At 44.5% G+C, this 25,309-nt stretch overlaps 1 protein-coding gene across 2 annotated transcripts in view; it reads left to right on the forward strand.

The window, feature by feature from the left end:
- The window catches only part of Map3k5 (mitogen-activated protein kinase kinase kinase 5), a 207,858-nt gene that overhangs the window by 64,244 nt on the left and 118,305 nt on the right, over window positions 1-25,309 (forward strand). For both annotated transcript variants that reach the window (XM_087575895.1, NM_001277694.1), the window contains 6 exon segments: window positions 437-576; window positions 9,811-9,834; window positions 13,958-14,151; window positions 15,706-15,874; window positions 17,354-17,460; window positions 20,158-20,328. In XM_087575895.1, the coding sequence (XP_087432021.1) occupies window positions 437-576; window positions 9,811-9,834; window positions 13,958-14,151; window positions 15,706-15,874; window positions 17,354-17,460; window positions 20,158-20,328 (805 nt within the window).

The following is a 25,309-nucleotide window of genomic DNA, read 5'->3' on the forward strand; positions in this document are numbered from 1 at the left end:
ATAATTAACTTTAAAGATAGCTATTGACTAGTGAATTTATATTTTAAAAAAAAAAACCCTATGTCTGTGACTGCCACAGTCTATGGATCTTTTAAACTTTTTTTTTACCTTGTAAACATACCTTATTGTGATAATGACATTCAGCAGAGCCTCAGCTGCTGTTTCTCACCATCCACAGACATTTCCTTTATTTGTAGTATTGGTTTGATTTCTTTCTTTAAAAAAAGGTACAGATTTATTGAATTAAAAAATAACCCACTCTGGTAGACCTGCGTTCAGAGTTCAGTGGTAAACAGAGAGGGAAAAATCCCTTTCTTTTCCTCGTTTGAACACTGAGTTATTAAAGCCCAGATGTGCTTATTGGACACGGTACGGGTAGGGCCGTTTTCTTTTGGTGACTTTGTTCTCTCTTGGTGACTTGGTCTTCTGCTCGCAGACATCGCCGTGGTAGAGATGAGTGACGCCTTCCGGCAGCCTTCCCTGTTTTATCATCTCGGAGTGAGAGAGAGCTTCAGCATGGCCAACAACATCATCCTCTACTGCGATACTAATTCAGACTCGCTTCAGTCCCTGAAGGTAACTCCCCCCTGCGCATAGCGTTCAAGGTCAACACCAGCAGTGAGGGTCGCATTGCTGTCATCCTAAACATTTGAAGTAGCTGGCGTTTGAGAAAAGGTAGCTTTGTTGGCAGGAGAATTGGGCAGGGAAGACTGGTCACCTTGTGAGGTCTATGTAATTGGATATAAAAATGGAATTGTTTGGTTTGGGACCCAGGGACAAGGGTCTGAGGTGCATATTTTACAAATCAAGGCAGACCCGGCCGGCCTCCAGGTTCTTTTAGCATCCCTCAGTCCCTACCTGGCATACCCTGCCCCCAACCCTGAACTCTCCAGCCCAGGGCTTCTTCCCCAGGGCTCTTCCCTATATAATGCAGACCTCCCTCCTCCTCTTCCTCTTCCTTCACCTCTTTCTTCTCTTCCTCTTCCCCCTCCTCTTATTCCCCTCCTTCCCCCTCTTCTTCTTCCTCCTCTTCCTCCTCTTCCTCCTCCTCCCCCTCTTCTTCCCCTCCTTCTTCCTCCCTCTTGTCCTCTTCTTCTAAATCTTCCTCCTCCCTCTCTCCCTTTCCCTTCCCCTTCCTCCTCTCCCTCGCCCTCCTCCCCTCCTTTTCTTTCTCTCTCTTCTTTCCTCCCCCCACCCTGCCTTCTTTCTGTTTATGTCTACCCCACCTACCTTAATGTATTCTAACCTGGCTTGAATTGGCTCATTTCACTGGCAGAGAAGTAACCTATCATACCCAAGTAGAAAAACTTAGTGTTAATCCCTGAGTTCCAGGTCAAGTTTTTTAGCCCATAAGACTAAGAAGCCCTCAGGAATGATGTCCCTGAATCTCAGCTATTAATGCCTTGAGGCAGGAGGATGGTGAGTTCTAGGTCAGTCTGGGCTACCAAGAAAGAGATTCTGTCCCAAAACTCCAAAATTGAAACAAGCACCCTACAGTAACAGAACTCACGGCAGGAAGCCTTCAGTCTGAGAAAGGAAGCCCACATGAGATATGGAGGCCTAGCTGGGCCACTGGGGACTTCTCAGAGTACAACTCCAGCTCAAAGTATGCTTGCTTCTTGAAAGTGCTTTCAGTAGACGTTCTCACTGCATATCCCCAGGGAACTGGGCATAATTTCATCTACAGTTGTTGGGGTTTAAATCTCGGTTTGTTCCTAACAGAACACACCAAACCAACATGGTTCCATGTGGAGAGGTTTAATGAGAGAAGAAGAGTAGAAGAGGGGAGGAAAGGCCGGCCATGAGCTCGAGGAGGGAAGAGGAGTGGGGTGGGGAGAGAAGGGACAGGGACAAAGGGGAAGAGGGCAAGAGATCGGAGAAGAGAGGAGAGCAATGAGGAGGGGGCAAGCGGTCCCTTATATAGTGTCAGGCACAGCTAGCTGTTGCCAGGTAACTGTGGGGGTGGAACTTGGACAGAATACCAACAACGATGGCAGAACGCAGCAGAAACTTGTTTTCTGTAAAGTCCAACCTACTATAATATCATTTTCTCCATCAATAGTCAACTACTGGTATACAGGGATTTCCTCCATCCAACATGGTTGACTGAGAGGTTTTTTCTCGAGGGGTGTGAGGTCACACAACTTTAATCCCAGTACTCAGGAGGCACGGGCAGGCGGCTCTCTTTGAGCTCTAGGCTAGCCTGGTCTACATATAGATCCCCAGGATGCTATATATCGAGGACAGGTTTAAAAAACAACAGGGGGAAAAAAGTCACAAAGGGTGCTTTGCTGGGCGAGTGATCTTACACCTTACGGTTCTTTGAAAAGCATCTGTAAAAGCCAGGGTGGTGCCTGAGATCACTCATTTCCTTTGTGAAACTGGCATTGAGCTTCAGTAGCCTTTTCAAAATCATCTCCGTCTTCCAGTTTCCAAATCAAAGTCAGCCTTGGGGGGTTGGGGGGTTAGGGCCTTCGAAGCCTTGACATGGCTTAACAGCTCTGTTGAGGCCTCTAGCCAGAAATCCATGCAAAAATCTGAGTGCCATCTTGCTTTGACTGAGCACTAAGGCAAAAGCAAATGTTGCTTCCCCTAGACGGCCTGCAGCTTCTTTAAGCAAACACTTGTAACTTCCTTCCAGAAGACCATAGTTCTGGACCTAAGAGGCACAGCCCAGCTCAGCCCTGAGGCATTCACACCTGCTTGGCCTAGCTCCACTTTCACCAGGCCTAGTCCTTTGAGAAACCACTCTTAGTTTTCTTTTGGGTTGGCTTTGTCTTACTGAAGGCCAGTCTTTTGGGTTGGCTTTGTCTTACTGAAGGCCAGTCTGCACCTAAGCCTTTCTTGTTCTGCTGTATCTGCTCTTGGTGACAGAGTCAGATGGCTTCATTCATGCTTGGTCTTCATTTGTCTTGGGATCAAACTCTTTGAGGTGGGGGTTTAAATGGAGCTCTTGGGATGATTGGAATTGATTTTTTTTTAAAGTTTATTTATTTTTAATGTATATGAGTATACCGTCACCATCTTCAGACACACCAGAAGAGGGCATCAGATCTCATTACAGATGGTTGTGAGCCACCATGCGGGTGCTGGGAATTAAACTCATGACCTCTGGAAGAGCAGTCAGTGCTCTTAACCTCTGAGCCATCTCTCCAGCCCAATCTCCAGCCCAATCTTTTTTTTTTTCAGAGTGTGATAGGCATGAATGTGAATTCCATTTTTTCTCCTGCGGACATCCAAGTTTTTTCATTCGTTGGAGCTGTAGTCTTTTCTTCAGTGTGTTTTTGACGTCTTTGACGAATATCAGATGGCTGATGCGAGTACTGTGGAGGACAGGGCACCCTCAGGGAACTCTTACCTGAAAAAGAAAAAGAAAGAAAGGAAGAAAGGAAGAAAGGAAGAAAGAAAGAGAAAGAAAGGCAAGATAAGATAGAGTCTCTCATTGGCCTACAGCTTGCCAAGTAGCCTAGGCTGGCTCTTGGAATACCCCCAGGAATTAGCCTGCTTCCATTTTTTTTTCTAAGTTCTGAGATTAGAACACCACACCTGGCTTTGTTTGTTTGTTTGTTTTTTAAATGGGTTCTGGGACTTGAACTGTGGTCCTCACAACCCAGATTTCTTATTCAGACTGTTTCCAGTCAGGTCTTTCGCTTGCAAAGAGTGGAGATGATACAGAACAATTTCTGTAGCCTCGCCGTCTCCCGAGTTCTGTGCTACTGAGAAAAGCTGGCACTTTTGCCGGGGCTGATTGCAGCTGAACTTTATTTACACTGTCCTTTGCAGTAAGTGTGACTTGACTATCCCGACCAACTGGCTCCCACCAGAAAGGAGAGCCACAGTGAACAGAAGCAGCCGTTTAAAACAGCGTAGCACAGAAGAGGCAAATAAAGCCCTAGCTTTACCTAGACATGTGCGTCTTGGACACCAAGGAAAGTAGGCCAAACCTGCTTCATTTTCATTTGCTCCTGTGTTAGAGATGGCAGTGTCTATGTGACAGTGAATTCTCAAAAAGAAACCATAGAACAAAAGACCTTTAAAGATGTAGGCTCTTCAAAACCTAATTAAAAGAAACTGTAAAAAAGCTTTACAGTTTAAAAGGATAATTGGAATCTAATCATGTCATGTACGTATGTAACAATTTATAATATTTTATTGAAAATGTTTTCATATGGTATACCTGACCGTTGTTCCCCTCCCCCAAGTCCTTTTAGCTCCTCCCTACCTCCTTGTCCACCTACCTCCAGACCGTTCTCATTCTAGAGAGTAGGCAACACGCGCATGCATGCGTGCACACACACACACCATACACACACACATACCATACACACACCACACACACCACACACACACACATACACACACACACACACCACACACACCACACACAGACACCACACACCACACACACACACACCTCGCATACACACACATAACATACACATACCATACACACACACACCACACACACACACACCCCATACACACACATACCATGCACACACACCACACACACACACCACATACACACCCCACACACACCATACACACACCACACACACACCAAACACATACATATACACATCACACGTGCACGCGAATACACATACACACGCACACACACACTTGCATGCGTTCGCACGCAAAAAACAAGCCCATAAAAGCACAAAATCAGAATCTACAATGTACAAGCAAAAGTCCAATGAGAAAAAAAAAGGTTAAAAAACACCCATGTGAGACAAAAAGTGTACAAAAATACCATTGAGTTCATTGTGTGCTGACCATCTAGTGCTGGGCGTAGGGCCTGCCCTTATTATACCCATGAGTAATAAGCTATTTAAAAAAATACTTTCACTTTGAGTAAAAGGAAGTTGACTTTTTTTGGTATTGTAACGACATTTTCACAATTTTCTTTAAATACCATGTGAATTTTAAAGGTACCTACTAGTACTTACAGACCAGACTCTATGCCGAGACTTACGTTTCTGTCAAAGATTGGAATGCTAATAACCATTAGCTTCTGGTTTATTGCCTGCATTTCAAAGGGTCAGGTATCTCTCAGTGTGTGGAGGAAGACATCTGGGCTCCACTAGCTAACTGCCTCTGGTGCAGATGCATGCATCAAAAAGAAGTCCCTTCTCATCCCCAACAGCGTGATAACCAAAGGCGAGGAAGAGGCAGATAACAGATTGCAAGAAGAGGCATACATATTTGATAATGTACAACCATCCAGGATCACACGGAATGTAAAGTCAGAAAAGGGCTGAGAGTTGAAACTAAACTACTTTCTTCATGGGAGAGAGGGGACTTAGGGGATATATTTAGTTTTAGAGGTGGAGTGGATGAGTTTTTTTTTTTTTCTGAGTGTGTGTGTGTGATGCGATGTAGACATGACTTTTCATTGTGCACGTGCATATGGGTACTTGCACATAGGCACAGTGTGCATATGGAAGCCCAAGGTTGATGATGTATACCTTTTTCATTGAGGTAGGGTGTCTCAGTGAAACCCAGAGCTTGTTAGCGACATCAGTGTTGCAGGTTAGAGACAGCAATTACAGGTGGGCTGCCACACTCACCCGCCACGTATGTAGGTTTCTGGGGGAATCTCACCTTAGGTCTTCCCAGTTACGTGGCATGCCCTTTAACCTCTGAACCTCTCCTCTGCATGGAGCAGTTGTTAGTGTTCTGTTTTCAGTGCAAGATACTCAGCCCTGGGCCAGATGCCGTGCAAGTACTCTGTCACTGAGCTCCGTCCTGGGCATCGAATGAAACAGATTTTCGGGGTGATAAATGGGTCCAAGAACAGATACTAACTCGGGCCATAGTTCACCAGATCTCTGACTGTGGCATGTGGCTTCAGTTCTATACTTTCTTCCTGCTCATTAATCTCGTAGGGGATCTGGCCTTTAGATAGATAAGGACATTGGGGGTGGGGGTGGGGAGAGAGTGACTGTACACTCCAGAGATGGAGAGACAGACAGACAGACAGACAGAGATACACAGACACAGAGGGCAGGGGCAGACACACACACACACACACACACACACACACACACACACACACACACACACACACAAAGGTCAGAGAGGCCTTGGTTCTGAGACTACCTTTTAGTTCAGAGAGGAGTGTCCAACAAGGTAGTGTTTCTCCGGGATATTGTTTCTCGGAGTCCCAACAACCATTTCTTACATCACCAGCAGTTCTATTCAGATAAAACCCATGGCTTCTGTGCTTGTCTTCCTTCTGCTCCTTCCCTTCTTCTGAATACACCTCCTACCCACATCTGATCTGCTTGTACAACAGAGTAGAGTAAAGAAATAAATACTGCTAAATGGTATAAGACAGTTAGGAGCTAAGGCGCCTGTAGACGCCCGGGGTATGGACCAGTCTCCTCGAGCTGCCTCTGCAGCCCTGTACCAAACCAGAAAACCCCTTTTAATCCAGGCAGCGCTGTGGTGAGCAGGACGACGAACACACCCCTGGCAGTGACATACATTGGCACAACCCTCTAAAATCAAAATTTGGCAATGACTATTAACGTCCTGTGACGGGATAGTTTTGACCCTGGATGTGCATTGTAGAAAACATGGTTCACATGGGTAAGGAAATACCACCAAGAAGTTTTATGTCACGTAGATTCTGATTCCTTCTCTGCAGAGGAAATAGTAAATATGTCATAGGAGAATGACTAAATACCTTTGGTAGTTATTAAATGGAGGATCGTAGAGCTCTTAAAGCAGATCAACTAGAATGTCACAGATGTCCATCGGTATATTTTACGGTCATGTGTGAATTCAGAGTGTATGTTTAAGGCACCATACCAGCCCTATAAAATGGGATGGGCATGACTACGAATCGTACGCATTTGCATTAGGGGTGGGTACGAGTGTGTTTGGGGATTTCAGACAACGTTCAGAATAAATTTCCTCTTAGGAGTGGAGGAGAGGAATTGCGTTGAAGGGTGAGAAGTCCACATCTCTAATGTAACGTAAGTTTAGGTGGTACATAGGTGAGGTACATGCTAACATTTTAGACATTTTATATCCTTGAAGTACTTGATAGTTAACATTTTCTAAAGGAAATGATTGTCTACGCCTACGTACACGGGGATAACCACATACATTTACACACATTTGGGGCATTCGAACTCCCAGATATTGTTAGTTTCTTTTCCCACATGTTCTGGCTGGGACCTGAAGTCTCAGACGCATCTTTTTTGCTTTCCAAATGAGCATCTGCTTTTCTCCCATTTGCTCCTCTGCGGAGGAAATGCTTCTCCAGACATGAGAGCGCACGTGGCCTATGGCTTTGCAGCTCGCGCCAAATGTGATGGTCATGCTGATTGTTCCTTGGTTGGGAAATTGCATTTTTCTCTTAAGCTGTTGCCTGGAGAGCAGTTTACGATGGGAGTCTCCTCAGAAGACCGCTTTCTGTGGCAGTCTGTCTGTACTTCCTGCACACTCTTTTGCTAGGTACAGTGAATGTGCATTGACCCCCTCATACCCTCTCCTTCCGGTCGGCATCTGATGAGCATCTCTCTAGAAGCGACACTAGAAATCTCATGTGCACAAACCCAAATCTTGTGACAATGTCATTAAGTCATCTCCTAAGAATCAGCTGCTTTTAAACAGCAGAGCAGTTCCTTAGGACGTTGAAAATAGATTTCCAGCCGGACCTAGCGGTCTTCTTTCTGACTGGGTACACAAAAGAATTAAGAGCAAGATATGAAAGAAATGTGTGTGTGTGTGCCTGTGTTTCTAGGAAACATGATAGCCAAGAAGTGGGAGTAGCAGAGATGTAGATTGGTGGAGAGTGGGTGAGCGTTCTGCACACATGATGGAATATTAGTCAGTCATAAAGGAGATTATCTTTGATTAATTACCATGATTGCCCTTTCAAGCCATTCTTGTGCCATCCTTGACCTGTGATTTTGCTCTGCAGGTACCGAGGGACTTAATTTCCTTTAAACTTTATATAGGAAGCTGGACATTAAATCTGGGTTTCAGATACCCACCACCACCACATCCCCTTTGCAGTTTCTTCTGTTCTGCACAGCTCAGCTTCTGACCCACCCTCGTAGCTGACCTCCAGTTCTGCAAGAACATCATCTCAGAGAAACTGTAGCTCACACCATCTGTATCTTTCTCCTGCCTTTTAGCATGCATGGCGAGTCCCTGTATAGTTGTCCGTGCTCTTACTGCTGTGGTAAAGTATCTAACAGGAAGCAAATTGTGGGAGAAAAGACTCTTGTAAGCTTGTGATTTGAGGCCATGGCCCATCATTCCCGAAGTTCGTGGTGATAGGAGTGTGTGGCTGGGAAGTTTCACAGAAGCAAGGGGTAGAAAAATAGATACCCAGGTAGGTAGGTAGGTAGGTAGGTAGGTAGGTAGGTAGGTAGGTAGGTAGGTAGGTAATGAAGATAGTAGACAGACAAACAGGCAGGCAGGTGGGCGGGTGATAGATACAAGAGAAAAGTAGAGCGGAATAAAGCCCATGAGACTCACTTTCCAGTGGATTACTTCTCCCATCTACTCCCTGTCTCCTAAAGGTTCCCCGGCCTCTTGAATCATTACCACCCCCAAGGACCAAGTGTTTAAGCGCATAAGCTAGTAGGAGCCATTTCACACTCAAACCATGGCAGTTTATGTATACGCCTACATGTTCAATCAGAGGTTGGTTTTTTTAAAAATGTAAAAATGGTTTTTTTTGCTCAAAAGTCTTAATTCATGCCCAGGATCCTGAGGAACTTGCTGCGTATCCCAGGCTAGCCTAAATGTATGGCAGATCTCCTGAATTGGCCTCCTGGGTGCCGGGATTAGAGGCGTGAGCCTGGTTTGCAAGGGCTCTGTGCTTCCCCTTAGCATCCGGATGCTGGCCACTCTGCTGGGCTCTGTGTCTCTGCTCTCACCTTGCTGGATCCGGATGCTGGCCACTCTGCTGGGCTCTGTGTCTCTGCTCTCACCTTGCTGGATCTGGCTGCTCCCCTTAGCCAGATGGACTCTGCAGAAAGACTCCACAAATGCCTTACATTTCCTGTTTCCATGACAACACACATAGCCTCTTCCCTAATATGCAGTCTCATTTTCTATTTTCTAAATCATGATTGCCTCGCCACCAGCAAAGCTAGTATACCACGGCTCTTCCGCATCCTCTCCCCAGCGCCTCCAGTTATTTTAACGTCTGGTAATGATAGGAGTAGCGGTAGATACCGTTTAATAAGAGTTTCGGTGTGGAAAGCCACATATCCCAGTCATTTTCATGAGCTCGTTCCTTACAATCTAGGAAACGGATGTTGTCCGTGTGGTGTGTTTATCCCATTACAAGTGTCATAGAGAAAACATCTAAATTACTCTCACTTTTATTGCCCTCATTATCTATGTGTGAGGTTGCCATTGGCAAAAATACCCTTTGTTACCTGCGGCTACCCATCGGGCTCTGCTTCTTATCCCAGGCTGTGAGAGGCCTTGCTTAGGGAAGGACATCTGCTTTCCCTAGAGTAGGTCTCGGGCACTCGGTTTAGGGATTTGTACAGGCTTGTGTTGTTGTGATGGTTGTGTTGTTGTGATGCTTGTGTTGTTGTGGCGCTCGTGTTGTTACTATGGAACTTCATACTTTTGTGTTCTCCTACACATTTTTCAGTAGAAACTCAAGTGTCTAATTTCTGACTGCAAACATAAATGTGTTTACGGTGTTCCTCTGACATTTCTGATTGCCAATACAAACGTAATACAAATTTACTGCGTACGGTGTTTAGTAAGGGCCACAGATTTGTCATAACATTTGCTAAGATTGTTTCTCTCTTTTTCTTTTAGGAAATCATTTGCCAGAAGAACACAGTGAGTATTTGGCTTAAGTTTCCAAAGATTTTCGAATCTTTTCTTTTCCATTGGTTAATCTGTTATTTTTGAATCTGCACAGATAGTCAGTTTTTATTTCTTTTGTTCCTTTTTAGGGCTTCTCATATGTCTGTATAAACACAATTATGTTTAACTAACCCATCATAGTGAAATATTATAACAGTAGAAGATAATACTAATACCTACTTTTTTAATGTATAATTATGTTTTAGAAAAAACTTTCCTAGTACATTCAATGTTACACAACTATAATTGGCAATATCAAGGCATATAACAAAGTAATACATATGTGATATATATTATCTATGTATGTCAATATCGATGGATATAAATATATATGCATATGAATATATGTATATGATATATAATTTATAGTATATGTTGATATATATGAATATATACATATATGTGTATTATGTAATATATAAATATATAATATATATTGTTGGTGTTTCTGTTTACCTATCATATATCTTCTGTTTTGAGGTATTCAGTCAAATTCTTAGGCTGGCTTTTTGTGTCTGTTTTCAGTGGTGCTGGGGACTGAACTCATGAGTATGTGCTTGTTAGACAAGTATTCTACCACTGAGCTAAATCCCCAGGCTCATTCTCAAAACACTGAAACCCTTCTTTGAGATCATATTACAGAATACTAACCCCTCATACGGAATTAAATTAATGTGAAAACCAGAGATATTTAATATTTTTAATTTAAAAGGACTACATCGAAAATGTTGAGCTGTTACCATAGAAATGGGAGCGGCCCCATGGACCAGTGATCTATTCTATCTTGTGAAGTAGGGCAGTGTTTAAGAACCCTAAAACAGATATACAGCTACAATTCAGAGTGATAGTAATATATGGCAAAAGATCACACATGATCCCATATGAGATGGTGAGATTAACGTTAAGGTTGGTAGGTTTAAGGTTTCCCCACGAGGGAGACGCACTGCAGTGTGGATAGTGTGCCACTATAAACTCATATCTCTCTCATTCCATCGGGAAATGAACACTTCCATCCCACGCTTCAGTACAGTGTGTCACATTCTACTCAGCAGGTATTAACTGAACGTGAACTATGTGCCAGGACCTGGCTCTGGTGCCTCCCAAGGAGACTCAGAATAAAAACAGTGCTCGAGAATAAAAACAGTGATATTCATTACTGTTGTGTGAGATGAAAAAGTGGGGATGCTAGAGTGTAGGTGCGTATCAGGACAAGCAAACAAACAGATACGTTTTTAGGAAATTAGGACACATGCCCTGCTGCAGAGATGGTGGCCCTCATTATATCAGAGTCCACCAAGGGGGGTATCATTCCCTAAGCCTGAAGGGAAGGAAGGGTAAGAGGAGCCTTGTGCTTAGAGATATTGATTTAGGTTCCGCTGTGATCTGGGGACTGGACGCCCTTTATAAACTTGACTTGTGCACACCTCCTTCAACATGTTTCCTTCAAGAAGTTTGACTCCTTCTTACATATACTTTTGTTCCTTCATATAGTTCTTAAGGATTGAAAAGCAAGGTCAGCATTATTAATATTCAAAACAACATAGCTATAATATAGATTAAGACTGGATGTTGGTGGCTTTTCTGTGCTCTGGATAGGATTGAGTACAGGTTTGGGATTTTGAGCATTAGGATTTTAAACATACATAGACAGAGAGAGGGGAGAGACAGAGACAGAGACAGAGACAGAGAGAGAGAGAGACAGAGAGAGAGAGAGAGAGAGAGAGAGAGAGAGAGAATGAATGAATATGCATACAGCTTGGGCAGTGGCTTCTTCAGTCAAAGGGCTAAGTTACGTGGTTGCGCTGCTCTGAGATCCGGGTGGCATCATAGAAGAACAAGTTCTTTTCCAGTCTTCCTGATTGGTCTCCCCATCACTTTGCGAAGGGCAACTTGATTTGATAGAAAACTGCCACCCCCACCTGTGGAGGTCCTCCTCGTACTCTGACAATCGATCTCCTTTTTTGCTCGCTGCTGACATCCAGATGTGTCAAAGCATAACCTGCTCAGAAATAATTAAATCTGACCATAATAAACTCTCGTGCTTACAGCGTGCCCTCATTAGTTCATGCAGATTCCTGTGGAGGTGAAATCGGGTGGGAGAGCGAGTGTGGCTCTCTGTGAAGGTCATGTGAGCTGGTTAATTCACCCCTAGCAGCCATGGCATGCTACTCAGAGATGGGCTAGAAGCTTAGGTACACCAAGGCCAGGAGCTTGACCTAAGGTTAATGTCACCTCACCTGGAAAGTGGCAGCAAGAGCCTCTTTTGTGTGTGCTGTAGTCATGTAAGCACTGAGGTTGTGGGGACAGTAAAGCTATGCTTACCTTCTTCCGTGCCTGTGCTGAGCTAATGTTTGCTCTCGCCAGTCAGGGCAGAGCAGTGAGAGAGCACGTGCTCTCCATGTCCTCCTGAGGCTGGGACGCCTAGTGCCCTCCAGGAGGCGCACACCCAGTCTACTGCTCAGTCCTTTGTCTGATTTTCTTTAGGGGTTTTCCCTTAGAGGTCCCTGGCATCTCATTCAATTATATCAAATCGTCCCCTGATCTGCGCTCACATTCCCACCCACCCCAGATCCCTCCCAATCTTTTGAAGGAAAGCTGTACTCTTCCAAGTGAGCATTCCATTCTAGCCAACTTCAAGTTCCAGTCTCTTGAAGGCCTTCTCACAGTTTAACTGGAGATGGGTCCCTGTGTGGGGTTTGTTGCCGGCAGTTCCTCAGAGAGCAGCATGCTTCCAGTGAGGCTGGGCTTGCAGGCTGAGTTCTCGCTTTCTGTTAAAATGTATCCATTCTTTTAAAGAGGCCCCGCTCGGATTCACCTTCAGCTCCTGCGCATGGGACTGTTTCTCAGACACAGTCCATTCTCCTTTGAGTGCTGCGCTCGTAACTACTTACTGTCTCCCGTTGCCACAACTCCGATCTGGTTATGCCACATAGCTTTCTGCCTCATTTCCTTAAATCTTGGCTCTCGAGCTTACAGTGTATCCTGTTGTCTGCCCAGAATGCCAAAGTGCACAGCCACTGTTATTTTCTCTTCCTTGGCCTGGATCCCGTGTCCATTCTGCACTGCTCAGAGTATGTAGTTGAAAATCTTTAGCTTGCCTTTTGGTCCCTTCCTTGGGCCCTAAACTGCAGTCAGATTTGCTTATCCAGGGGTCTGTACGCCAGTTCCCTTTGTCATCTCCCCAACCGTGCCTTGGTTGGCACAAACATCCCCTCGTTTGACAGGATCTGTAAACTGCTAGGTCAGCCAACCCTGGTCTCAGTCACAGATGGCAGAGGGCACAGGCTGCTGCTAGCAAAGGGTGGGGTGTGCAGGGGTCAGGAGCCTGTGGACAGCCGAGTAAGCTTCCACATCATCACAGGCTGTCCTGTGGACAGGCTCACACACCTCATCCTCATCACAGGCCCTCCCATGGGGCTTCGTGCAGCTGGAGGAGCTAAAATGTTAAAGACTGTCTGGGAGCTGGGTAGAGAGAGGATGGCAGGAGGTTGGTGTGGAGGCGGGAGTGTAACAGGGATGCCAGTGTGGAACAGGAAAACCCCTGCAGACTCAGGCAAGTGTGAGGTGTATGGACCTCATTGCCAGGAGAGGAGGGAGACAGGCAAATCCAAGATTGTAGGGCAGGAAGAGCTAGGGCTGTGACAGTCTCAGGTTTTAGTGAGTGGGGGAAGTAACCTTGCATCCTGCCCTCTTCCTGGGGAAGCCCTTTAGTTCCCAGTGAAACTCTTAAGCTGTCCTCTGTGGGGCCTGACTGAATTTCTGATTCCCCGGAGACCGGAAGTTATGCTTCAATGATTCTGGTTTCAGCACGTATCCTAGTCGCAACGTGTGACAGCGCATGCATATTTAACGGCCGATGAAAGATGCTTCAATCACGTGCGAGCCCTGATTATGCCGAAGTGAGCAATTAAGGAAATTGGAAAATTCTGTTTTCATGGGCCATAAATAAGAAATGGATCTCTCCTGTTTCCCTTTGCACTCAGAATTATTACTGGAAATAATGACTTGAGTCACTGAAACACAGCCTGGCGTTCTTTTGTCAGTGTGGTGTTCCCTGGGCGACTTCCCTACTGCCCAGCGCCTCCTGTCTCCACAGGTGTGCACTGGGAACTACACCTTCATCCCCTACATGGTGACACCACACAACAAGGTCTACTGCTGTGACAGCAGCTTCATGAAGGGCCTGACCGAGCTCATGCAGCCCAACTTCGAGCTCCTGCTGGGGCCGATCTGCTTACCTCTCGTGGACCGTTTCGTTCAGCTCCTGAAGGTGGCACAAGCCAGTTCCAGGTAACACTTTGCACCCACGGTGGGTGGTGAGCCTGCAGTGCTGCCCTGCGTGGTTTATGCATGTGCCTTGTCACGTGTTTCTGCTTAAGAGCCAGGGAATGGTTTGCAGCACCTTCTGAGTGGAGGGGAAAATATGTCATCTTAGTTCACAATGTTTTTTCTTACAGCATGAAATAGAGTTTATTAAGGGAAAGGGAAGTGGAATTGAGAAGGAGGAGGGAGGGGGGAGGGAGGGAGGGAGGGAGAGAGAGAGAAGAGGAGAAGAGGCCAGCCATAAACATGTAGAGGGGGGAAGGGAGGGGGATGAGGAGAGGAGAGGCTGGTTAGTTCACAATTTAAACCTCGTTCACTTGGTTTATTAAAAATATGGCCCCACCAATGGAAGGGGAAACCCTTGGTCCTGCCAAGGCTGGACCCCCAGTGTACATGATTGTTGGGGGGGAGGTAATGGGAGGTGGATGGGGAGGGGAACAGCCATATAGAAGGGGAGGGGGAGGGGCTAGGGGACTGATGGACTGGAAACTGGGAAAGGGAATAACATTTGAAATGTAAATAAGAAATACCCAATTTAATAAAAATGGAAGGAAAAAATGGCCCCAATCTATTAATTCTTTTATAATAATGACAAAGACCTCTCTCTCTATCTATTGATCTATCTGTATCATATACATATATTTATATTTCTTTTACTTATTTTGAAGTAAGTTTATATATAATCTTATTGTTTATAAATATATATGTTTATAAAGAAATAAATATATATGTATATATATGTACACACACATACACACACGATCAGTTATGGCTACATCAGAATAAATGTCAGGGGACTTTTAGTGTAAGGGCCAAAGCTTTGCAAAATTTGCTAAGAACATAGCTTAGTTAAGAATAATCCCTGGGCCAGCGAAATGGCTCGGTGGCAAGTGCGTGCTGCCAATCCTGACACCTTAAGTCCAGGCCCCGAAATTCTCATGGCAGAAGGAGAAGGGTGATCCCTATAGAGTTGGCCTCCGACCGCCGTACCCATGACTGGGCACACACACGGAAGCACACATACATGCTCTAAGTCAGAAATGAAAAGTCATTTTCTTGATTCAGAGCTCTCTGGCTGGCCTGGAGCTCTCTCTGTGTAGTCTCAAACTCTGTGGAGGTGGCCTTCCAATACTCAGAGATTTCAACTGCCTCTGCCTCCTAAGTGCTAGGATTGCGAGCAGGTGCCACCACGACCAGCAAACGTGGTGATTAAACGAAGAGTCATCAGTTGTTTATGTTAGCGGAGAGTCAGATCATGGGCCTGTCTAAATTATTTGAGATAATTTGCCCTCGAAGCAGTACAATGAAAAAATAGAATTTGGATATTCTTTTGAAATACGGCAGAATTCTAAAAGAAATACACGCACTCCCAGATTTCTTACTAATGCCAGATACATGAGGTGTTCCTTCAGTGTGGCTTAGTGGCTGAAAACTGCTCGTGGACACATGCCTTGCGTGTCTGTGTTTCAGTGAATTGTTTTCTAGAGCTAACTCTCTGAAACGTGTGTTTTTTTTCGCCAGCCAGTACTTCCGGGAATCTATACTCAACGACATCAGGAAAGCTCGGAATCTGTACACTGGTAAAGAGTTGGCGGCTGAGCTGGCGAGGATCCGGCAGCGGGTAGACAATATTGAAGTTCTGACGGCAGACATTGTTATCAACCTGTTGCTTTCCTACAGAGATATCCAGGTGAGAGGATACGCGCTGTCTCTCAGATGTCATGCCAGAGGAAGGAAGGCCTGGGGTGTTAGAGTTTAGCTACGTAATAAGTAATCCAGGTTGCTACCTTTCCTCTGTGACTTCATGGTGAGTGGAAGAGACTCGAAGATGCTAACTGTCGGGCTTATGACACGCTCATATTTACCCTTCCTCAAAAGCTGCTCACCTGATCAGCTCTTGGAGGGCTGATCTCCTCGGTGAGCCTCGGGCACACCTGTCAGTCAGCCAATGAGAGCTTTGTTTTGGCAAACAGCAGAGGCTCGTAGATCTCTCTGGATATAGCTTTTACTTCCTGAAACTATGCTACTGAATCTGATGGTGCCAAGAGCAAGAAATATGCAACCAAGTCCTCGTAAAGAAGTGGCGGACTCACGGACGTATGGCATCATTTCTTCTGCTGGGTCGTAGCCTTTTTTTAAGATCCAGCAAGTAGACTAAAACTCTCTCAGTGAGGGGTGTGACGTTAGAGTTGTATCATAAAATCCAGGTAACTCCTGGCTTCTGGTTCCTGTACCAGCCTCTTGGTCCTGTGTAAAACTTCACCCATCAGAGAGACTCAGTACATGGAGAACCATGGTAGCTAGCAGCCTGCGGCTAGAGGAAACTCACTTAACGTGACCTGCAGTCATCTTGCTTCACTTACCACAGTATTTCAGTCAGTTGCCTTATGACCTTCAAACTTTTAATGTCCTTGGTGGAATCATTTTATGGTTCTTGATGGAAGCCTGCAGAACAGGAGCTACGTGAAAAGAGCCAGTCACATGACTGTGGCTTATTTGTTTTGTTTCTTTGGATTTTATCACATCCCATAACTTTATTTTTTCATACCTTAATCCGTGTAATAGGAATTTAGGAGAAACACGGCTGTTGCTTCTAGAGTTTTCAAAGGTCTCAACAGATTGGTTTTTTTCCTAACACAATACTTTTACTGATTATTTGGGAATTTCACATCATATACCACAATGACTCACTTCCTAATCCTCCCAGGTCCATACCTCCTGCCTCTGGATCTCCCCTCCTCCCCCCATAAAAGAAGAAAAAGAAAAAACAGATACTAAGTCCAACTTGTGTATACTCGCCAGAGCATGGTCAAACTCCCAGTGGCCAACCCCTTAAAGAAAACTGAGTCCTTCCCCACCCCCGCCCCTACCAGGAGCCACTCAGCATCCTTATCAGAACTCTTAAGAGCTCTCTTAAATGGCTTCCTGTGTAGACTGTTTGCTGCGTGCGCATGTGCATGCGCGTGTTGTGTGTGTGTGTGTGTGTGTGTGTGTGTGTGTGTGTGTGTATGTGTATGTGTGTGTCGATGGCGGGTTGCTGCAGACGCCTTCTATGCCCCTCAACAATTCTAACTTTGCCGTTAGTCCCTTTCTCAACATTAGATGCCTGGCTGTCTTGTCGGAGATTTCTCCTCAGGGTTTAATTCTGTTCTGTTCATTTTGTTGAAAGGACTATGACTCCATAGTGAAGCTGGTAGAGACCTTAGAAAAACTACCGACCTTCGATCTGGCCTCGCACCACCACGTGAAGTTTCATTATGCCTTTGCACTGAACAGGTAAGATATTCCCTCCTGGGATGGCTCCGACATGACAGTTCAGCTCTTACCAATGTCCCTGTGGCTTCCCAGCAGCTCCCATATCTACCACAGCCCATGCGAAGTAGTGCAAGCCTTCTGATCTCTCTCTGGTTTTGTTTGTTTGTGGACGGGGTCTCACTGTATATCTCAGGCTGGCTTGAGTTTTTAATCCTCCTACGTCTGTCTTTTGATGGCTGTTGTTTTTACCAGCCTGTGTGTGTGTGTGTGTGTGTGTGTGTGTGTGTCTGTGTGTATCTGTGTGTGCCCGCATGCGAGAGTCCTTTGTCTCTCTGTTAGTAAAAGCCTGTCATGGTATTTGTAGTTACAATTTTTTTATAATTCTTTTTTTTTCCTGTGACAGAGCTTGTGTTTGTTATTTATATCTTATAACATTCAATATTTTATCAATATTATACTACTTTTAAGCAAATATAGTTTTCCTTGGGTGTTTGTTAAAAATGTGTTCCAAACTCTTTAAGGGTACTCAGATCCAAGGATGTTCAAGTCCTTATAGATTGGTACAGGATTTCGTATAACAACCAAACATTCTTTATATATTTAAGCATTCTCTATATTTATATATATTTGTATCTCTAGATAACTATGATATCTAACATACTATCATGCTGTGTGGATGGTTGTTAGTTTGTTCTGTTCAGGGGAAAAATCTGTGCAGGTTCAGTATAGACATTTCCCTAATTATTCTCAATGCGTATTTGATTGAGCCCTGGGCTGAGAATTCACAACCTCACTATCATCTGGCCCTTCACATACTGACTCATTGAAGTATGAGGATAGTTTTGAGGAAGTGAATGTTTTTCTCATCCAGAGACAGTTACCCCCAGGACTGCTGTGAGCAGGATTAGTTATGACCGGAACTCTGCCGGTGACATTTTAAATTACGTGTCCATGAGCCTGTCTGAGTCACTTTTGACAGAGCTTGTCTTAGTCCCCCTGCCCCTCTGCCTTCTGTCTGCATCACAGCACACCTCAGTGCGACTTCCCCGCTGCAGTCATCACGCAGGGTCATCCGTGCTCTGACCCTGGATGGAACCAGAGCCCTGCGTAGTCCAAAAATACATAGCTGTACCACTCTTTCCTTCAGGGTGAGGTGGGTGCTTATATGTGCTGCTGCAGAAGACATCTGATTTATATAGAGCTCACCGTGTATCGTAACTTCCCTCATTTCATAGCTGAAGCTTGGAAAGGCTGAGTAATTGTCTCCGAAGGCTCCCAGCGGAGATGTGCTGTCCTAGAAAGCCATGATGTCCAGCTAGAACCGATGTGTTTCCTCCCCTACCCAACAGAACTGGAGAACTTGCCAACCTCACCAACAGATGTAGACAGAAGGCCACTATGTATTTCACTTATTAAACGTCCTTTACATCTGATGGGCTTGGATAAGACCTCCGGAGCGTCCCTGCTCTTTGTCAAACACGTCCCCTTTTTTATTTAAAGTAAAATGTCTTTTGAAACAAAGAGGAAAACCCTAGGAATCTCTTACAACTTTACTTTGTGTGTTTTGCCTTCTCTCTCCAAAAGTAGCGTATAACTGAATGAAAAGCATATTTGTATAAAGCAATATTCTAAATCCAAGATGTTTAGGTAAAGATTGAATTTATAAACCAAAAAATTTGAAATAGTAGTCGAGAATATGACAGTACACATAACTTTAAAAGTTATTTTATTTGAAATATATCTTATCTTATTCATGTAAAATATCATGTAGCTCTGATTTTAGTATATTAATTGAGTTATATAGCTGTAATTCCCACAAATTATAGAGTATCTTTTTACCCTATATGGAAAGCTTCTACCCATTGGCAGTCACCCTAGCCCACACAGCACAGATCCTCCTGCTCCTGGCAAACACTAATGTGCTTCTGTCAGTATTGATTGTTCTATTTTAAATATTTCTCATAAGTGGAGTCATACTGTTGTCAGCCTCTTTTGTGACTTTATTTTTCACTTAGCACTATATTTTCGTCACTGGAGAAATGTAAAGTGTGATTTTGAGAGCCATTCACACCTATTACTTAAGAAAAAGCTGCATGGAGTTCAAGGCCAGTCCTGATAACTTAGTGAGTTCCTGTCTTGAAATTCAAAGTGAAAAATAAAGTCGGAGTAGAGCTCAGGGGTAGGGTGCTTGCCTAACATGCTCGACTGAGGTCTCATCTTCGAGGCCATACCATAAGAACTGCGTGAGGCGACTTCCACAGAAGCTTAGCCACATGGAGAAACCAGTGAACTCTAGGATGGATTTTAATTTTGCAATCATCTATGAATGAATTTTTTTCATTGTTTTGGAACAAAAGCCATTGAAAACAAAGGTCAAGAGTTTTCCCTTATTTATAATAGCTGATTCTGCTCCATTCAGGGTCACAGGGTGCACACAGTAGCATTCCACCATCTTGAACCTGTTCACAGGCAGCAGGGAGATCAGGACTCTGGTAGCTATAAGTCCATCGTCTTGACCCCTCACACCTCACAAGAGATCCCTGACAGACTCAGTAGACATGCATCCGAATAAGAAGGTTTAGGACAGGGTCCACAGAGGAGTCTCAGGTTCTATTTTTATTCTGCCAAACTTTACTGCTGCAAATCAATTACATGGACTAGGCAACTGGTTTCTAATCACTTTTATGATCTATACGTAAACAATGCTTTTTACTTTAGGAGAAATCTCCCTGGAGACAGAGCAAAAGCTCTTGACATCATGATCCCCATGGTGCAAAGTGAAGAGCAAGTTGCTTCGGATATGTACTGTCTCGTTGGCCGAATCTACAAAGACATGTTTTTGGATTCAAATTTCACTGACACCGAAAGCAGGGACCATGGAGCATCTTGGTAAGGCTGGAGGACGGGAAGTACCTTCCCACTCCCAAAGTCCGTGATGCGCAACACTGTGCAGATAGAGAAGGGAAGCATTCCGACTGTGCCTGCTCGATTGTATGTTGTGAGCCAAATATTTATTTCCTAACTTTAGTACATAACCTGGTGAGATTCATTTAACATCGAAGGGTAAATTTACATAAATGAGATAGAAAAGTTAAGAAAGTAATTTGATTCAAAATGTGTACTATGAAAAGCAAAAGTATAATTTTATGAGGAAAAAAATAGAAAGAATATGGAGAGATTTGAGGAAGGCAAAAAAATACACAAGTTTTTTGTGGATACACCAGCTTAATATTTTAATTGTTCCAGAACGGATTTTTTTTTTATGTGACTTGATTTCTGAAGTTTATTTTGAAAGAGTCCAGGGTCAAGAATAGGTATAGCAATTTTGGAGAGTAGATGGAGGAACCTGCTGGGCCAGAGGAGGCTCAGGAGGTTGTAGTATGGCCTGGGCCAAGGAAACATTGTAGCACAAAGGTTTATGCTCATCAGACTAGTTTTATGACAGGGTATGGGAAGTGATTAGTGAAGTGATGAGCCAGAGGAGGGTTTGGGACTTCAGTAGAGGTCCTAGGAAGTGGATTTATTTCCTCAGAGACGTAAACAAAGTTGAATCTCTATTTTGCTTTGTTTCACTTATTTAAATTTGCCCCTTTTTTCCTGGCAGTAAGTATCAAACCCAGGGCCATATTTATGCTAGACAATCCTAAGGGGCAACCCCAGCTCCAGGCCCAGATCTCTTTCTTTTTTTTTTTTTTTTTTTGGTTCTTTTTTTTCGGAGCTGGGGACCGAACCCAGGGCCTTGCGCTTCCTAGGCAAGCGCTCTACCACTGAGGCAAATCCCCAACCCCCCAGATCTCTTTCTTAAGCTTCACGCAGAAGTTTAATTCTAAGCGAGTTGAAAGATCCAAACGCGAAAATAAAGATATATTAAGGAAAATACTTTTAGCCTAAAACTGCAGACTATTTATGGCTTTGGGTTAGGAATGAATTTCTTAAACAAGGCCTTCAAAATACTAAAAACAAAACAAAACAAAAAAGAGAAAGAAAAAAAAAACCAAGCAAGGAAATCCTAAGCAACAACAAACAAAAAACACAAAAGAATTCAAAGAATGGACTGTGTTCAAATGTGCTGCTGCTTCATAAGGTTCTGGCTTTTGCGGGGTATGGGGGGTTGGAGGGACAGAGTGGCTTCAGTTGTGCTGATCTTCCTGCTGATGACAATTAAAACTGTTGGGAAGAGTTAGAGAGTAGTGTGGAGTCAGAGAGGATCAGAACCTGGGGAGGTTTTGGTCCTTGGCTACGGGAAGAACATGGAGTTAATCCCCCAGACCTCTCTTTGGACTCAAATAGAAAATCACAATCTTACTGGCCTAAGGAGATGATACTAGGTAACCAAAGTTCCTAGAAATAACCCTTGAGTAATGGCCATGCCACAGAAGAAGGAGACACAGGATCCGCATGTTGAGCTCCTCCTTGTCTGGACCCTGGGTGAAGGAGCCTCCAAGTAAACTGGCAGCTGGAAGACTGTAGGACAGCACAGAAGTTTCAGCAGCCGCCCATGGCAGAGGAGATGGCTTTCAGTTTGAAGTCATTGACTCAGAGAATCTCAAACTTTCAAGAGAAACTCTAAAAGGCTAAGCCTTAGGATGAAGGGGAGTACTGTAAGTTAAGGCCATCACAGAACCATGCAAAAAACAAAACAAAACAAAACAAAAAGGAAAACAAACAACAACAAATAAAACCAAGCCTCCATATGTTGACCAATTGCTAATACTCTATTGGCCTCTTTTAACCTATGGCGGCTTGGATGAGAACGGCTTTCTTAGGCTCCTGTATTTGAATGCTTAATCACCAGGAAGAGGAACTGTTTGAGAAGGATTAGGAGGTGTGGCTTTGTTGGAGGAAATGTAGCCATGTTGGAGGAATTGTGTCACTGAGGGCGTGCTTTGACATTTCCAAAGCCCACATCGGGACCATTGTCTGTCTGTCTTTCTGTCTCTGCCTGCCATCTGTGGATCGGTCTATAAAACCCTTAGCTATCCTAGCTATGTAAAGCTCTTAGCTATCTGGTTCTTGCCATGACGGTTGTGGACTAAATCTCTAAAACTTTAAGCAAGCCTCCGATTTAAATTGCTCTCTTCTATATTTGCGTTTGTGATGGTGTCTATTCACAGCAGTAGGACAGTAGCTAAGACAGCAGTTGGTACTAGGGGTAGAGATGTTGCTATGACAATCCTGACCTTGTGGCTTGTGGGTAGGATATGGAAAACTTAGGGACTTTGGACTGTAAAAGAGGTTGAGTTCTCCAAGTGGGGCTCACTGGGTCATCCTTGTAGGAACTTGGAAGACAGTATGTGCTGAAGACCGTTTGGACTACACAGGCCCAGCTCAAAAGGCTACAGAGGGGACAGCTATTAGCAGCTGGCCTAGAGACCATTCTTGTGATATATTGGCAAACGATGTGACGGCTTTTCACCCTCATCCTAAAATATACCCCTAGGCTACATTCAAAAGTTTTGAATTTAATGAGGTTGGCAGAGGAAATTTCAAGACGGCTTAGTATGGACTGCGTCCCATGGTCGTGACCACACTTGGGCCTACCTACATTGAGAAGCGACAAGTGAAGCAAAGAGAACTATAAAAGGTTCAGTTTGAGGAGAAAAGGAGGGCCAGGGGATGCAAGGCTGGGGCCAAGGCTCCTGTTCTATAAACAGATGAAAGAAAAGCCTGATGCTAAACGGAATAAAGGGCAAGACCACACTCAACTAACCCTGCAACCTGCAAAAGGCAGAGCTCCGAGGGATCTCCTGGGCCAAAACGCTTGAAGGCTTATAGCAATGTAATTCGAGGAGAGGGGCAGGTTCCAGCCGTAGCAAACAGAAGAATTTGGCAGCTTTGGCCGTGTTATTCTGGCTTTAGGGTTAATAAGCATTTTACAGGAGTAAAATGCTTTACTGAGGAAAGCCACTGAGACAGAACTCAGGGGAGTCCTGCATGGAGAAGCTATTATGGGAAGCTGGGGGAGGGGGGATTCCTGGATTGTGTTGGAGATCTAAGATGTTTAGATGCCAGAGCCCTGGGATACCTGCCAAGGAGAGCTGCAGACAGATTGTGGAGCCATCCCCTAAGAGAGAAATGTGTGGCAGTCAACAAAGCTGGAAGGGGATTGGAAGAGCCTCATAGCAGAATTTGGAGTTTACCCTGCTGGATTTCGTTCTTGCTTGGGTCCAGTGTCTCTTCACTGGGCTCCCCTTACTCCCTTTTGTAACGGTAATGTCTATCCTGTGCCATTACATGTTGGAAGTGGGCGATCTTTGACTTTACAACGGGTTACGGTTAAGAGACTGCCTCGAGTCTTTGGACTTTTGAACAGCACTGAGACTCTGGAGCGTTTTTGAGGTTGAAAGGAATGGATTTTGCATTGGGGTGTGGGTCAGAGCCCATGGGGTGAGGTAATACAATGTGCTGGCTTGAATGAGAATGGCCTTCATAGACTCAGATATTTGAAAAGCTTAGTCACCAGGGAGTGGAACTATTTGAGGAAGATTAGAAAGACTGGGAGATGTGGCCTTGTTGGAGGAAGTCTATCACTGGGCTAGGTCCGGTCTGGCTGCTCTCCCACCCTTCCCTACCCTACCCCACCTCTACCTGCTGTTTATGGTTCAGTATGGAAAAGGTCTCAGCCACTGCTCCATCATGATACCTGTCCACTTCCCACCATGCTGGTCCTGTGCTAACCTGTAAGTAAGGCCCCAGTTAAATGCTTTCTTTTATAAGGGTTGCCTTGGTTATAATGTCTCTTTACAGCAATAGAACGGTGGCTAAGATATAACCAAACTCTTAAGAAATAAGAGAGCCCAGGTTTTGTAGCATATTCTCTATGTCTGTTACTCCATGGAAAGTTATTGAAGGGATGGAAAAGGATGATGCATGGTCAAGAGAAAAGCCAGGCATAGGAACGCATCCACAGAGTTGGTCGTGGTGATGTATGCATGTGCGCCTGTAATGCCAACCCTTGGGAGGTAGAGACTGCAGGATCGGGAATTCAATGGAAGTCTCAGCTACACTGTGAGTTTGGCACCTGCCTAGGCTCCATGAGACCCCATCTTGAAGTATGGGAGAGAGGGAGGGGAGAAGAGAGGGAGAGAGAGAGAGAGAGAGAGAGAGAGAGAGAGAGAGATGAGCGAAAGGGAGGGAGGGAAGAAGGACAGGACATAAAAAGAGTAATAAAATGTTAAAGAATGCACTTGGAAAGTTGGTTATGATGAATAGTAGTGCGAGGGATTATGGGATGGAAAGATTTGAAAAAGAAAGAACATCAGAGATTCTAGAGCTAAAAAAAAATACCGTATTAGAAGTTAAACGCCATAGGCTGGTGCTAATCTCCCATAGGTCACATAATATAGGCAGAGGTCAATAACCTTGAGAAGAGGTAGTTCAAAATGAGATTGGAGCAGAAGGAAGAAAAAGATTGAGAGAGAAATGAACCTTCTCGGTGATCCACGGCAAGCGTTGCTGCATCTGACACAACCTGTACTTTGAAGTTCAAGAAGAAAAAAGATTCCAAGCGTATAAATGGCCGATGCCTCCCCCTCAGCTTGATGCATCCTGACCCCACAAGTTTAGAGAGCAGAGCAAGCCACCCACAAACTAAACAAAGAAAAGCTTGCATTCACACATCATCATGAAGCTGCTAGATCTTAGAAATGCCAGGAAATGCCGTAAGAGTAATCCAAGAGCAGCTACATTCTGTAAGGGAGAGGGTACAGTCCTCATCGAGGGAAGCCAGGAGACAGTGGGCCAGCACGGTGACTACCAGAAGAAAGGAAAGATGAGCAGAGGCTAGGAGGCCAGGAATGGTTTTCTCAAACTTGAAGGTAAAACTGTGTCTGTTCCAGGTAAATAAATATTGTGTCTTTTGTTACCAGCA

The sequence above is a fragment of the Rattus norvegicus genome, chromosome 1, assembly GCF_021556685.1.
Source record: "Rattus norvegicus strain SHRSP/BbbUtx chromosome 1, alternate assembly SHRSP_T2T, whole genome shotgun sequence".
NCBI lineage: Eukaryota > Metazoa > Chordata > Mammalia > Rodentia > Muridae > Rattus > Rattus norvegicus.